At 47.7% G+C, this 16,731-nt stretch overlaps 1 protein-coding gene across 1 annotated transcript in view; it reads left to right on the top strand.

The window, feature by feature from the left end:
* LOC146863678 (uncharacterized) overlaps positions 1-14,689 on the top strand; it is a 420,595-nt gene extending 405,906 nt beyond the window's left edge. The window contains exons 6-7 of the mRNA XM_085636652.1: positions 6,925-7,144; positions 14,511-14,689. Of these exons, the coding sequence (XP_085492778.1) occupies positions 6,925-7,144; positions 14,511-14,666 (376 nt within the window). The 3' untranslated portion in view covers positions 14,667-14,689. The remainder of the gene's footprint in view (positions 1-6,924; positions 7,145-14,510) is intronic.
* Positions 14,690-16,731: the final 2,042 nt, after the last annotated feature.

Here is a 16,731-nt window from a genome sequence, read left to right as displayed (position 1 = left end):
ATTCCCTGAGGATCACCAGGATGTTGCCAAGGATGACACACCCTCACTGGAGCTCTGGTCGGGTGCTGTGGTTCACATCAGCCTTCCCCCATCTGCTCGGGGAGTAGTGTCACTTATATTGTGTTTGCTGAACAGGAGCACCTCCGATCACTGGAACGAACTGTCAGTGCTGCTGACATGAAGAAACTACACTGCCAAGTGCTGCCATGTTCACCGGGTGCAGCCACCTGCACACTGTGTGGCCTGTTTTCGGCGTTGAGGATTCGGACTTGTGAACACTTGAAGAGGGGGCACTTGTTGCACTACTGAACAATGACATATCACTAAAGCAGGTAAGACTGGAGTTGGGTCTTTGGGGTCCCGGAGTACTTCCTGCTAATGTTATCATAGACACTTTTGTGTAAACTCCTAAAGAGTCAAAATGAGAACTCTTGAGTACAGCCTAAAAGTTTGCAATCCTTGGATGTGGCAACCAGTGAATGTGGCATAAGCCCAAACACGTTTCATGAAAGAGGGTGGGGCAAGGATTTCTCTGACAACTGCTAGAGACCCACCCCCAAGGGGGATTGTGTTATTGCTTCAGATTGTCAGGTACCTTTGTTTGCATGTGTAGGGTTAGAAATAAAATACTTTTTTTTATAAAAAAAAAGCAAGTATTTGACAGGACATTCATTTATTGCTCACACTGCTTGGACTTTGAGTTATGAGTCCTATTCCCTGACCCTCTTCCACATTCCCCTGAGGGAGCATTGGCCTCTTGACCACCGCTACCATGTGGAGACAAGTGCAGAAGGGGTATTTGGCCCAGTTGAGCGGGATCCATAGTAGGTCGGCTCGAGACCTCAGGAGTAAAAGGTTTTAACCACCAAGGCTGTACTTAGAAGCCCCTGAGTGCCCCTTGGCCTCTAGAAGAGGTTCTGACAGCCACTTATTGGACTGAATGCCACCATGGAATTACATCTGCCAGACTGTGTACTTTGAGATTCCATAGTTTCAGGGACCCTGGGGTAGGCATTCACTACGCCAGTGATGACTTTTATGCCCCAGTCACCATGAAGATATTTAATGACCAACATTTTTTTTGTTGCCAGAGTGTAATCTGACCACAAGGTCTCTGTGGGCTCGCTGCTGGCATTCACAGAAGGTCTCTCGTCAGAGTGAGCCATCTTTAGGCTGGGGAAGGATTTGATTATTTTCTAAATGTCACCTCTATTTAAGATGATGTGAACTCCTCCTGAGTCATAAAGGGGAATAAATATCATTTTATGTAATATGATATTAGTAGATGCAGAAAAATGTTTTTGGGCAATGACGTCATTGTAGGTGTAAACAAGACTTCCATGGGTAGATTTTTTGGTGTTGTAGCTGTTTTTTGTCAGGCCTTCAGTTGAAGGTAGTATCTGTGAAATGGCCCCCTTGTGGTTCCCAGCAGGGTCTGAAGTACACCTGTTGGGAGCTCCTCCTTCAGGGGGTGGGAATGCAGTTATGCTCAAGTCTTTGGCGGTGTGAATTTAAGTGTGTCCTTGACTTCAGATCTTGAATGGGGATATATCTGCGTTTCCCTATATTGTTTTTTTATGGGAGGTCCATCTGTAGGATCTGTTTTGTGACTTCCTCATTATTTGGGCCTGTGGGAACCCTATGGATGTGAGTGTGCAACTTGTATTTCATGTTGCAGACTAGGCCTGGGAGTGGCTTTGCAGCGGCATTTGTGTATTCTCTAACCGCTCTTCCTTGTGGCACAAGTCGTCTCCAGTTCCATGATTTTCTGGATCTGGTTTATATAGTTTTGGCTGAGCATAGAGCTGCAATATGTTTGATAGTCTTTGATGGAATTATTGTTTCTTGTTTTGGTACCGTTCTTGGTTATAGGGTGAGCTGGACTTGCTGGACTGGGAGTGGAGACAACAACATTCATACTATTGTTTGGAGGTATTTGGACTCCTGTTGTACCTGCTGAGGGTAAAGAATCATCTGACCTTGGAGACTAGTCTTTGGAGATGTTTGCAGATGTTGAGAATTGAAAGAACTACTTGTGGGACTTCTCAAGTTTGGCCAGCATGGCTATACAAGTGCGTCTGTTCAGAATGTCAAACGGTCTAAGGACCTTCACTGTGTCCCCTAACACATCCTCCATCTGATCCATTCATTTATAGCTGATGACCAGTGGAGATGCTATTTCATGCAGTGCTTCAGTTTGAACTTGCAGCTCGAGCGTGACACATTATCCTCATGAGTGAGAGACTGGGCTGGCTGGGTGGGAGGGAGTCTCATTGGGGTGGGTGCTCTGCATATATTTGCATATTTTTGCGGGTAAAGTTTGAGAAGATGGTTCAGAATGTGTTGGGAAGAATGGTGAGTGAAATAGATGCACCTTGGGTAGGATTTGGAAATTGGGTTCAATCACAACTATGGCATGGTGTCCACTTTCACCATGTGCTCATTGCCCAGATACAAGCTGTCCGTTGTGGGTTTTCTTCCATAGGATCGGGGGTTCAGTCTTGCAGCTGGGAAAAATAATAAGGCTGAGAGCTGTGCTTGGGTGATGAGATGGCCAAAGTGATGTTGTGTGGTTGGCTGTCGGTTGAAAGAGCCCAATGTATGTCCGCATGATCTGAATGGACTTTCTTGCCCTTGACTTTTCACAATTACTGTTTGTTGAGTAGAAGTTGTCTCAGGTACTGGCCTTTCACTTCCTGCATGACAATGTTGGTGCCTCCTGGGTGGGCTGAATCATCTAAAAGAAGTGTTCTATCTAGGCTAATCACTGGAAACATGGACATTGCTGATTTCACTTGATCTTTCTCTCCCCCTTCGAGGTAGGTGAGTAGTTTCCTATTCTGGCCATTCGCTTGGCACGGCCGCTTGAGGACATTATTCAACACATCTCCACAGCCACTAAAGCTGAGATTTGTCTAATGATGCTGGTGTGCCATGTTCTGGGCTAATTCTAAGACAAAAATAATTTGTGTTGAGCATATTACTGGCAAGGCCATTTCAGGGTTTCCTCCAGGAGTTTTATTCTTGGGCGATGCTTTGAAGTGCTCCTGATTATGGGGTTGAGGACTCCTTGAGCTCAGTAGTGGCTCACGCCTCTTGGCCCCATTGCGGATGGAGCTTGTCTTGCTTTAGGTTAATTTTAATTTTGGTGCTTGTGTTTAGGATTGAGTGGCTCTTGTGGAGCAGGGCTCGGCAGGACTGGGGAGAAATAAACCGTTAATCTGTGCCTTGTAGTGTGAGGAGCCGATAGACACTTGTCAGAGAGCCGTAGAGGACGGCAGAAGGGAAGGGATGAGGACACATATATGCTCACTACCTGTCACTTTGTATCTAAGGATGCATCAAACGTGATCCCCCTTGTTTGCATGGTACCATGGGTGCACCATGGGTGCATGAGTTACAAGGAAATGCGCCTTCACACAGGAGAGTAGGCCGCCTCCTTCACGGCACTTTTAACCCTCAAGCTTTAGGCCAGGACCCACCACCACGGCCTCTCATAGCACCATGTGGTAAGATGACCTGACCCTACATACCGTGTTTCACCAGCTCACCAATATCCTCCTGCACTGGTGGTGACCGGGGTTCTTCGGTGTGGCAATCTCTGAGCTTCTGAGTGGTGTGGTGAGAAGCACAGTGGGCCAGTTGGCAAGGAGACTATGGTGGGTTGTACCTGAGACCCAATGGCGGCATTTGTGACCTCTACAGTAACAGATGCGTTGAATGAGGTGGGGGAAAAGCCAGGCTTTGAGGGGCCAATGGACCCTGCGGACACAAGCACTCCTGGCTGCCGCCATGAGCTGCTCCGCCTTGTGTGCTTTCGCAGATGGTGTGTGCGGTTGCTGCACCCTGCTCTGGCCCCAGCGTTGTCTCACAGTTCTTGGGCCCCAATAGCCACTGACCTTCATGAAGTGACTATTTCAGGGACATTTGCACATTTTTCAAGATCTGACTCACACAATATTTGCCCATGAAATAACTTCTATTTGGGTCCCTTAAAGTGTGGCATTTTCCTACTCAACAAAATCCAGCAGATTTGTCCTAGGATGGGCTGCTGTCGCGTGCATTTTCATTTAAAAATGGGCAGTTTTAATAAATAATTTGCTGAAATATAAATATATAAAAAAATATTTCTTGGATCCCACGCATACATGGAACTATAATAGTTGTTATGATTATCAGTGACGTTCCTCTGCTGAGGAGCACGGATTCCAGTGACTTATCTTTGGTTTGGAATCAGAACCTGGCAGAAACCTCACAAAACCTCAACAGACAGCCTAGTAACAACCGAGGCGCCTTTGAGACGAAGGGCCTCATTTACAAGGTTTTGGCCCAGGGCAGCGCTGTGAGGTTTCTTGCTGCTCTGCCATGCGTCAAAAGAAAAGGGCAGGAATGCGCTGTATCTATGAGATAAGGCGCATTTCTGTCCGATACCTCAGCGCTGGCGCACAATGGACTGCCATGCGCCAACACTGGCACCCTTGCACCATGGTGCCAGGGTGTCTGCCTTGTAGGAGTGATTGTTTTTGTGCAGGAAGGGGCAGCGTCCTGCACAAAATCAACCACAAGAGGCGTTTTCCTCTTTCTATGTGTGCTGCAGAAAGCAGCACACTGAGAAAGAAGAAAAAACAGGGAGACATAAAGGTATTTCTCCTCATTGAGCCTCCCTTACGCCTCCCCGGGGGAAGTGTAGGCTTTTGACGCATTCCCAGGTTTATGAAATCATTTGGGAATGTGTCAAATATCATGGGTGTTACGTGGCAACATGCATGCAATGCCCAGGGCACACCTCCCTATGGCAGGGTAAGGCAACGCAGGGACTTGCGGGGTGTTGTCTCAGTCCATATCTACAACGGTATGAAAAGCCACGCAGTTATGACCCTGCAGTTTGCGCCACCGGACCATCACTAGAAATAATGGGGCAGATTTACAAGCCCCTTGCGCCTCTTTTACGCCGCCGATGCGTCACTTTAGTGACGCAGTGTTGGCGCAAAACCAGCACCATGCTGCGGGGTATTTACAACGTGACGCATCTGGGAGATGCGTCATGTTGCAATGCCCTGCGCCAGAAGTAGGCGTTCCTGTGCAGGGGGGTGTTCATCGCAGGAATGCCTCCTAAAAGTGGCTGAGTAAAATCTACAAGATTTCACTCAGTCACTTTTGAGCCCATGCTGCGTCAAATCCCTGCGCCTGCTTGAAGCAGGCGTAAGGATTGACGCAACATTGTACAGAAAGTGCACCCCAGAGCCTTGCTGGAGCTGCGTCGCGCTAGCGACGCAACTTCAGCAATGCGCTGCCTTTACGGCACAGATGCGTCACGCATCTGTCCGTTTTTGCCCCATGGTGCGCCGCATTGTAAATGTGGCGCATTCATGGTGGCGGAGCTGTGATGCACAATAACTGGCGCATCCCTGCTGATATGCAGGGATGCGCCAGTTATTGTAAATCTGCCCCAATGTTCCTGCGGCTCACAGGGGCTTGAAAATAAGCCCCCGAGTCTGTAGGCTAATGCAGCCCTCAAAAAGCAACCCCAGGAGGCCCTGATACAACTGAGCTAGGGATGTATTGATAATATTGACTCAGTAGATGGCAGAAACCTCAAGAGGCGCCCAGAGACAGAAACACGTTAGGTCCCCTTCTGGCTGTAGAAATCTCACCATATGCTCGGTGGTGCACAAGGGAACACGTCATGTCTCTTTGGGAATAGATTTCACAGGAGACAGACACCACGAGTGATGACCCAAGAAAAACAGGATAAATCAAGCTTTCTTGGTAAATTTAAGTGGAAAAAGGGAATCATGAGGATGTTCTTGGAATGAAAGCGACAGGTGATGAAAACCCCGGTAAGAGTGGCAGGATCCTTGGGAGATATCCTTATTGGCGGTAGAAACTAAGACATGGGGCCTGATTCAGGGTTTGACTGAGAGGGTGGCTCAATCGGAAATATGACGGAGATCCCATCCACCCTCGTACCATTCCATTATAGCCTATGGAACTTGTAATATGGCAGACGGGATATCTGTCACGTCTGTGATGAAGTAACCCCTCCGCCAAACTCCAAATCAGGCCTTAGTCTGAGATGGACCTGGAGGGGTTTTATATATCTAACATTGTTAGTACAAGCACTTCTACTCCCAAGATGCATCTCGAAATGTGGACGATCAGCCTGCCCTTGAGATTTGGAACTGCGTCTGATAGCCGCTACATTAAAATTGTCCATAAGGGCTTTTGTGTGATCGCAGCTGTTCGCACGGAGGATGCATATTTTTAATCCAGGAAGAGAGTGGTCCTTAAGGTAAGACGAGTGACCCCAGTAAGATCAATACTTAGATGTGTGCCTGTGGACTCTGCAGTTTCTCTATGAGTCCAGCCTGAAGAGACATCTCTTGGAATGATGCTGAAGGGCCATGTGCTCACTACACCTTACCTACTAGCCTCTCAATGTTTATTCACTTTCTTACCTTCTTACTTAATATTATATATTTATCATGTCTCTCCTCTTATAGTATATGTTTACTTTCTATTAGTGTATTCGTGACAGAATGCAAAGCGCTCCGACTCCGTGACATGGGTTGAGAAGTGCTATATAAAATCTAATAAATCAATAAATAAACTCAAAGCACTCTGACAGATATCTCAGTTAGGAACTCCAGCACAAACAACCCTTAGATGCTCCACATGGGGCTCACAAAGAAGTGTCACCTCCAGTAGAGTGCCACTTCCAACCCACTCAAGGCTCTTGCTCCACAGGCTTAAAACGGAGTTAGTGCTATCTACTATGTCAAGAGGTAGAGTTGGAAGAAGCTGTTCTGGCACCTGAGCTCTCATACTGTACATCCATGTAGGGGTGATTCATTCCAAGCTATGATCATTTCAAACCACTGTAAGTTTGTTGTACATGTGGCTTAATTCAATTTTTTTTTTCAGGGATTCAGACCGTATCAAAAAAATCCAAGACCGCCTTAAAGGAAATCAAAGTCTATACAAAGGCCAGTTCAAGTTGGTGGCAGCTGATGGGTCTGTTATACCAGACCAGTCTGAAGATAAGAACTCGCTGTACCGCGCCTTAACTCTGGCCAAAGGGGTCCACGCGGATCAGGATATCACCAAGGAGGCGGTGGATCTCAGAACAAAGATGCACAAGGAGGTAACGTAACCTTGAGTACTGATTGATGGGAGTGATCCCGCGTCAATGCCTCGGCTAAAATATTGAACATACAAACACATTAATGCGGAGGAATGAATCAATGAAAAAAATATTCTATACGGAAAAACAAATTAGTCCCTACGGATGAGTAATTAGTCTCCAAACAGTTTTTCTTTTTTATATATAACTCAGATACCAACTCCAAGTGTACTATCAATGAAATACTTTATCTTTTCATATAATGATATCAAAAGAACAACTGGACATATACACACATTACGTTTACATTTACAACTCCTTCCTACCCATTGTAAATCAATACGGTTGCTAATCACAAACAAAAAGAATTCCAAAAGCAATCCGGAAAAAGAGGTAGTCCAATACATGCTAGAAGGGGTAAATCAACCCTCCACGTAATACAGAAAGTGTGCATAAATTATTTTTTCATATATCAATCATAGTGGGGCTCCTCCGTGCTGAAGGGTCGACGTGTTTCGGCCTATTAATTCAGGCCTTATCAGGACAAGCACAAAAGAAATACAATGCTGCTAGGTCACTTGATCTGGAGAGTCCAAAGTACCGTATGGGTACTCTAAGTGGAATCTCCTCTATAGTTTCTCTGAAATGTCACTATAACCGGTAAATAAATGAATGATAAATAAATCTTGAATATGGACTAAGAGATCACTGGTCTGTAAATGGCAGGAACAGCTCATGAGAGCTATGCAGAAAAGAAATGCGAAACAATCGGGGACCAATATCCATGGACAGCCCCCTCCCGAGCCTATAACGGCAATGGGGACCCTATAGCTGAGGCCAAACTCTTTTTTTTTAAAAGGGAAGGGGCCACTCAACCACCCCAAGCCTATAAAGACCCTAGGCAGCCTGTCCCCTCAGTTTAATTAGCTGCACGGTCTCCTATCAAGGCTTTCAGGACCCCTGACCCCATCCACCAGGGCCAAAATGAAGTTTTACAGGTGGAGCGTCCCTGCGCCTCAATAAGCCTTGGGTATCCCATTCCCTGGGGCCGGCTCAGTAACCCTGTTCTGAGTAGTTTTGTTGGCCAGGCAAGGATAGATATGTTTGCTCTCACCTGGCAGGAAGCATTTTTAAATCTCCTGCCAGATAGGAGGAAACATGCCTTCCCTGTCTGCAGCAGTGCAGACAGACAAGGTGTGTCTGCTCTTAACCGGTGGGGGATTTGAACATGAACACACATTGCTTCCGCCCGAGGGACCAAGCCGGCTCCAACACCACGCAGGCCCTAGATCTCCCCCTGCCCATAATGTGCTGATTGGTGGGTACCCGGGTGGGTATTGGGGAATCCACTTCTGGCCCAGGAGGATTGGGTCCCTGGGGCAAAGAAGGCTTGGAGAAGGGAGCTGCATGCCCCCTCTCCCAAATAATTGCACTAGGCCCAAGTAAATGGCAGCGGGCGACAGGACCCCCTCCCCTATTCAATTGAATTTAAATATGACCCCAGGGTCCCTGGGGCCTCTTAAGGCTTTGAGCGGGGGGACACAGACCCTCCTACTCCCCAAAAACGAAAATATGTTCCTGGGGGCTGGGGTGCTCTGTGCCTATTTGAGCTTGAAGAGGAGGGCCAGGGGCCCCCTCCCTTATTGTAAAGTATTCTGTCCCGAGGGATTGAGTCCCAGGAGCTTCTTAAGGGTCTGTGAGGGTAGCCGTGCCGCTCTCCCCTATAATGGACTTGGAGATAGGACCCCTGTGGCCCATTTGGGCAGGGTGTGGGGGGGAAACGCCCTCTTCCCTCAGTGTTAATGTATTAGGAATTGGGGGATAGTTTCACCGGGGCCTCTTAAAACTCGAACAGAGGCCAATAGTGGGTTAGGGTGAGGTAATATATCCACTCCTTTTCTTTAATGAAAAAAAGGGTCCCTAGGGTTAGTAGTGGCTTGGGGAGGGGGCTGAACCACCCCTCCTCCAGCAGGGAGTTGGATGCTTGCAGGAGGGTTGGATATAGGGCCTGGTCACAGGGGGTCTGAGCGCAGGCCATGGTGTGCAACCGACACTGCGTGACAAGGGTTGGCTTTACTTTACGTTCAAGAAAAACTAAAAATTCACTGGAAAAAGGTTACAAGTGACATTATAGTAACTTTTGATAAAAAGATCTGATTTGTTTTAAAAAATACCATGGAAATCACTGCTTATGACCTCATGTATTACATCACCCAAGAAATGTTCTAAGACATAATTTGTGATATCAATGATGACGTCACAAATTACATAATTGTGGATATCACTTATGACATCAGCTAATCACGCACATGTACATAGGTTAGTACCTGGTGCGCATTGTACTGTAGTACTCTACACATACTGCTGCCACACATGTTAATGTAAAAGTGTGCTACTCGATACATACTCCCAGCACCCTTATTAGTGTAGGACTGTGTTCACCTACACACACTCTCAGCACCCTTGGCAGGTTAGGAAAGTGCTGCTCTACATATGCCCTAACACCTTTGTTAGTGTTCCTCTGTTCTACTCTACACATCTTTCCCACACCTTTGATAGTGCAAGTGTGCTTGTCTACACATACTGCAAGCATCCTTGTTAGTGTGGGAGTGTGCTACGCTACACAAACTCTCAGCACCCTTGGTATTGTAAGAATGGGTTATTCTACACATACTCCTAGCACCCTTGTTAGTGTAGGACTGTGCTCACCTACACACACTCTCAGCACCCTTGTTAGGTTAGGACCGTGCTGCTCTACATATGCCCTAACACCTTTGTTAGTGTTCCTCTGTTTTACTCTACACATCTTTCCCACACCTTTGATAGTGCAAGTGTGCTTGTCTACACATACTGCAAGCATCCTTGTTAGTGTGGGAGTGTGCTACGCTACACACACTCTCAGCACCCTTGTCAGGTTAGGAACGTGCTGCTCTACATTCGCCCTAACACCTGTGTTAGTGTTCTACTGTTCTACTATACACATCTTTCCCACACCTTTGATAACGCAAGAGTGTGCTCGTCTACACATACTGCAAGCATCCTTGTTAGTGTGGGAGTGTGCTATGCTACACACACTCTCAGCACCCTTGTTAGGTTAGGACCGTGCTGCTCTACATATGCCCTAACACCTTTGTTAGTGTTCCTTTGTTCTACTCTACACATCTTTCCCACACCTTTGATAGTGCAAGTGTGCTTGTCTACACATACTGCAAGCATCCATGTTAGTGTGGGAGTGTGCTACGCTACACAAACTCTCAGCACCCTTGGTATTGTAAGAATGGGTTATTCTACACATACTCCTAGCACCCTTGTTAGTGTAGGACTGTGCTCACCTACACACACTCTCAGCACCCTTGTTAGGTTAGGAACGTGCTGCTCTACATATGCCCTAACACCTGTGTTAGTGTTCTACTGTTCTACTCTACACATCTTTCCCACACCTTTGATAATGCAAGAGTGTGCTTGTCTACACATACTGCAAGCATCCTTGTTAGTGTGGGAGTGTGCTATGCTACACACACTCTCAGCACCCTTGTTAGGTTAGGACCGTGCTGCTCTACATATGCCCTAACACCTTTGTTAGTGTTCCTCTGTTCTACTCTACACATCTTTCCCACACCTTTGATAGTGCAAGTGTGCATGTCTACACATACTGCAAGCATCCTTGTTAGTGTGGGAGTGTGCTACGCTACACAAACTCTCAGCACCCTTGGTATTGTAAGAATGGGTTATTCTACACATACTCCTAGCACCCTTGTTAGTGTAGGACTGTGCTCACCTACACACACTCTCAGCACCCTTGTTAGGTTAGGACCGTGCTGCTCTACATATGCCCTAACACCTTTGTTAGTGTTCCTCTGTTTTACTCTACACATCTTTCCCACACCTTTCATAGTGCAAGTGTGCTTGTCTACACATACTGCAAGCATCCTTGTTAGTGTGGGAGTGTGCTACGCTACACAAACTCTCAGCACCCTTGGTATTGTAAGAATGGGTTATTCTACACATACTCCTAGCACCCTTGTTAGTGTAGGACTGTGCTCACCTACACACACTCTCAGCACCCTTGTTAGGTTAGGACCGTGCTGCTCTACATATGCCCTAACACCTTTGTTAGTGTTCCTCTGTTTTACTCTACACATCTTTCCCACACCTTTGATAGTGCAAGTGTGCTTGTCTACACATACTGCAAGCATCCTTGTTAGTGTGGGAGTGTGCTATGCTACACACACTCTCAGCACCCTTGTCAGGTTAGGAAAATGCTGCTCTACATATGTCCTAACACCTTTGTTAGTGTTCCTCTGTTCTACTCTACACATCTTTCCCACACCTTTGGTAGTGCAAGAGTGTGCTTGTCTACACATACTGCAAGCATCCTTGTTAGTGTGGGAGTGTGCTACGCTACACACACTCTCAGCACCCTTGTCAGGTTAGGAACGTGCTGCTCTACATATGCCCTAACACCTGTGTTAGTGTTCTACTGTTCTACTATACACATCTTTCCCAAACCTTTGATAATGCAAGAGTGTGCTCGTCTACACATACTGCAAGCATCCTTGTTAGTGTGGGAGTGTGCTATGCTACACACACTCTCAGCACCCTTGTTAGGTTAGGACCGTGCTGCTCTACATATGCCCTAACACCTTTGTTAGTGTTCCTCTGTTCTACTCTACACATCTTTCCCACACCTTTGATAGTGCAAGTGTGCTTGTCTACACATACTGCAAGCATCCTTGTTAGTGTCGGAGTGTGCTACGCTACACAAACTCTCAGCACCCTTGGTATTGTAAGAATGGGTTATTCTACACATACTCCTAGCACCCTTGTTAGTGTAGGACTGTGCTCACCTACACACACTCTCAGCACCCTTGTTAGGTTAGGAACGTGCTGCTCTACATATGCCCTAACACCTGTGTTAGTGTTCTACTGTTCTACTCTACACATCTTTCCCACACCTTTGATAATGCAAGAGTGTGCTCGTCTACACATACTGCAAGCATCCTTGTTAGTGTGGGAGTGTGCTATGCTACACACACTCTCAGCACCCTTGTTAGGTTAGGACCGTGCTGCTCTACATATGCCCTAACACCTTTGTTAGTGTTCCTCTGTTCTACTCTACACATCTTTCCCACACCTTTGATCGTGCAAGTGTGCTTGTCTACACATACGGCAAGCATCCTTGTTAGTGTGGGAGTGTGCTACGCTACACAAACTCTCAGCACCCTTGGTATTGTAATAATGGGTTATTCTACACATACTCCAAGCACCCTTGTTAGTGTAGGACTGTGCTCACCTACACACACTCTCAGCACCCTTGTTAGGTTAGGACCGTGCTGCTCTACATATGCCCTAACACCTTTGTTAGTGTTCCTCTGTTTTACTCTACACCTCTTTCCCACACCTTTCATAGTGCAAGTGTGCTTGTCTACACATACTGCAAGCATCCTTGTTAGTGTGGGAGTGTGCTATGCTACACACACTCTCAGCACCCTTGTCAGGTTAGGAACGTGCTGCTCTACATATGCCCTAACACCTGTGTTAGTGTTCTACTGTTCTACTCTACACATCTTTCCCACACCTTTGATAATGCAAGAGTGTGCTTGTCTACACATACTGCAAGCATCCTTGTTAGTGTGGGAGTGTGCTATGCTACACACACTCTCAGCACCCTTGTTAGGTTAGGACCGTGCTGCTCTACATATGCCCTAACACCTTTGTTAGTGTTCCTCTGTTCTACTCTACACATCTTTCCCACACCTTTGATAGTGCAAGTGTGCTTGTCTACACATACTGCAAGCATCCTTGTTAGTGTGGGAGTGTGCTACGCTACACAAACTCTCAGCACCCTTGGTATTGTAAGAATGGGTTATTCTACACATACTCCTAGCACCCTTGATAGTGTAGGACTGTGCTCACCTACACACACTCTCAGCACCCTTGTTAGGTTAGGACCGTGCTGCTCTACATATGCCCTAACACCTTTGTTAGTGTTACTCTGTTCTACTCTACACATCTTTCCCACACCTTTGATAGTGCAAGTGTGCTTGTCTACACATACTGCAAGCATCCTTGTTAGTGTGGGAGTGTGCTACGCTACACAAACTCTCAGCATCCTTGGTATTGTAAGAATGTGTTATTCTACACATACTCCTAGCACCCTTGTTAGTGTAAAAGTGTGCTAACCTACACTTACCCCATGCACCTGGTTAGTGTGCTAGTGGTGTTCTACACACCTCAAGACAAACTTCTAGCACCAGTGTTAGTGAGTATGTAACTCTACACATACCCTCTGGACCCTTGTTAGTGTGTGAGTGTGCTACTCTATACATGTTCCCACTGCCCTTGTTACTCAAGGATTGTGCTAGTCTACATATTCTTCACCCTTGTTAATGTCAGGGTGCGGAACTCAATACTCATTGCTGTACTCTGCACATACTCCCAGCACCCTTGCTAATGTAAGAGTGTGCTACTCAACACACACTCCTAGCACCGGTGTTAGTGAGTATGTAACTCCACACATACCCTCAGGACCTTTGTTAGTGTGAAAATAAGCTACTCTATACATGTTCCCACTGCCCTTGTTACTGAAAGATTGTGCTAGTCTACATATACTTCCAACACCCTTGTTAATAACAGAGTGGTTACTCAACACTCTTTACTGTACTCTGCACATACTCCCAGTACCCTTGTTAATGTAAGAGTGTGCTACTCAACACACACTCCTAGCACCGGTGTTAGGGAGTATGTAACTCCACACATACCCTCAGGACCCTTGTTAGTGTGAGAGTGAGCTACTCAGCACACACTCCTAGCACCAGTGTTAGTCAGGATGCAACTCTACACATACCCTCAGGACCCTTGTTAGTGTGAGAGTGAGCTATACGTTTCTGAAAACCAGACCAGATGTTAGATTTATTAAGGATCGTTTTTGCAGCTTGGTTGTGGTTTCTTGACACAAAAGTCTTTTCTCAATGAAATGGGCGGTCCCACACCTGACAGAGGAATTAACTAAACACGAGGAGATGTCAGACACATTTGGGACCCATCTTTCATACACTTGCTTGTGATGGCTGCACGTTCTTGAACAATGACCTGCGTTCACCCAGGGAAATGTACCAGCCACAGACATTTTTAAACTTGGAAATGTGTGAGATGTGATTTCCATGAATTGCACACTTTTTAACAAAGAAAAACATGCTCAGTGCACTATTGTGAATCTCCCATGAACCGTGGTGCCCACTTGTATCACCCATACTCCCTCTGGGCAGGGGCTTGTATGTACATTATCAGGGACCACAAATCTGACTCAGTCCTCCCAACTGCATTATGGTAAATGCATTTCAAAGTAGTCAAAGGCTAACTGACCGTTTGTTCCAACTACTCACAGATCTCAGAAAACCAGGGTCGATATGGAGCCCTTGTGAAGAAGCAGCTAGAGTTTGAGAAGCTGTACGCCAAAGCCGGAAAATACACAATACAAGCAGGAGATGCACCTGTGGGGAACACCACAGGAGAAGAACCAAAGAACAAGAATGAAAAATAAATAAGGCATCATCATCATACAGACCTGAAGCATTCTTCAGGTGAGTGATATTAAAGAGGAAGAATGCTGTCTTTAAAGCCTGCATTAAGTTAAGTTCATGCATGTTGGTAGCATTGGTAAGAACTCGTTTGACAGCCATCTGCTTTAGTTACACTTCTGTCCTGCAGGCATGGAGTGCAATATATTCCTATGGACACTGATCTCTAAATTCTTATCACATTTTCTTTTCATACACTATTTGGAAGGGAACCACCCAAACCATCTGTAAATTCAATCAGCTTAGATCAGGTGCACAGGTGATTATAGTTTAAAACGCACCAGTGGGTTCCACGTGATACAAATATCTGTCACACGAAGACCTCCCTCCTGCAGCGTCGGCTCATGTGAAGATCTTCCTCATGCAGCGTGGGCTCATGTGAAGACCTCCCTCCTGCAGGGTGGGCTCATATGAAGACCTCCCTCCTGCAGGGTGGGCTCATGTGAAGGCCTCCATCCTGCAGCATGGCCTAATGTGAAGACCTCCCTCCTGCAGGGTGGGGTCATGTGAAGACCTCCCTCCTGCAGCGTGGGCTCATGTGAAGACCTCCCTCCTGAAGGGTTAGCTCATGTGAAGACCTACCCTCCTGCAGGGTGGGCTCATGTGAAGACCTCCCTCCTGCAGGGTGGGCTCATGTGAAGACCTCCCTCCTGCAAGGTGGGCTCATATGAAGACCTCCCTCCTGCTGGGTGGGCTCATGTGAAGACCTCCCTCCTGCAAGGTGGGCTCATGTGAAGACCTCCCTCCTGCAGCGTGTGCTCATGTGAAGACCTCCATCCTGCAGGGTGGCCTCATGTGAAGATCTCCCTCCTGCAGAGTGGGCTCATGTGAAGACCTCCCTCCTGCAGGGTGGGCTCATATGAAGACCTCCCTCCTGCAGGGTGGGCTCATGTGAAGACCTCCCTCCTGCAGCGTGGGCTCATGTGAAGACCTCCCTCCTGAAGGGTTAGCTCATGTGAAGACCTACCCTCCTGCAGGGTGGGCTCATGAGAAGACCTCCCTCCTGCAGGGTGGGCTCATGTGAAGACCTCCCTCCTGCAGGGTGGGCTCATATGAAGACCTCCCTCCTGCAGCGTGGGCTCATGTGAAGACCTCCCTCCTGCAGGGTGGGCTCATGTGAAGACCTCCCTCCTGCAGCGTGGGCTCATGTGAAGACCTCCCTCCTGCAGGGTGGGCTCATGTGAAGACCTCCCTCCTGCAGGGTGGGCTCATGTGAAGACCTCCCTCCTGCAGCGTGTGCTCATGTGAAGACCTCCATCCTGCAGGGTGGCCTCATGTGAAGATCTCCCTCCTGCAGAGTGGGCTCATGTGAAGACCTCCCTCCTGCAGGGTGGGCTCATATGAAGACCTCCCTCCTGCAGGGTGGGCTCATGTGAAGGCCTCCATCCTGCAGCATGGGCTCATGTGAAGGCCTCCCTCCTGCAGGGTGGGCTCATGTGAAGACCTCCCTCCTGCAGCTTGGGCTCATGTGAAGACCTCCCTCCTGAAGGGTTGGCTCATGTGAAGACCTACCCTCCTGCAGGGTGGGCTCATGTGAAGACCTCCCTCCTGCAGGGTGGGCTCATGTGAAGACCTCCCTCCTGCAGGGTGGGCTCATATGAAGACCTCCCTCCTGCAGTGTGTGCTCATGTGAAGACCTCCCTCCTGCAGGGTGGGCTCATGTGAAGACCTCCCTCCTGCAGCGTGGGCCCATGTGAAGACCTCCCTCCTGCAGGGTGGGCTCATGTGAAGACCTCCCTCCTGCAGGGTGGGGTCATGTGAAGACCTCCCTCCTGCAGGGTGGGCTCATATGAAGACCTCCCTCCTGCAGCATGTGCTCATGTGAAGACCTCCCTCCTGCAGGGTGGGCTCATGTGAAGACCTCCCTCCTGCAGCGTGGGCTCATGTGAAGACCTCCCTCCTGCAGGGTGGGCTCATATGAAGACCTCCCTCCTGCAGGGTGGGCTCATGTGAAGGCCTCCATCCTGCAGCATGGGCTCATGTGAAAACCTCCCTCCTGCAGGGTGGGCTCATGTGAAGACCTCCCTC

This window comes from Triturus cristatus, chromosome 2_1, assembly GCF_964204655.1.
Source record: "Triturus cristatus chromosome 2_1, aTriCri1.1, whole genome shotgun sequence".
Classification (NCBI taxonomy): Eukaryota; Metazoa; Chordata; class Amphibia; order Caudata; family Salamandridae; genus Triturus; species Triturus cristatus.
Note: the sequence above shows the minus strand (reverse complement) of the source record. Positions and strands in the feature narration are given on the sequence as shown.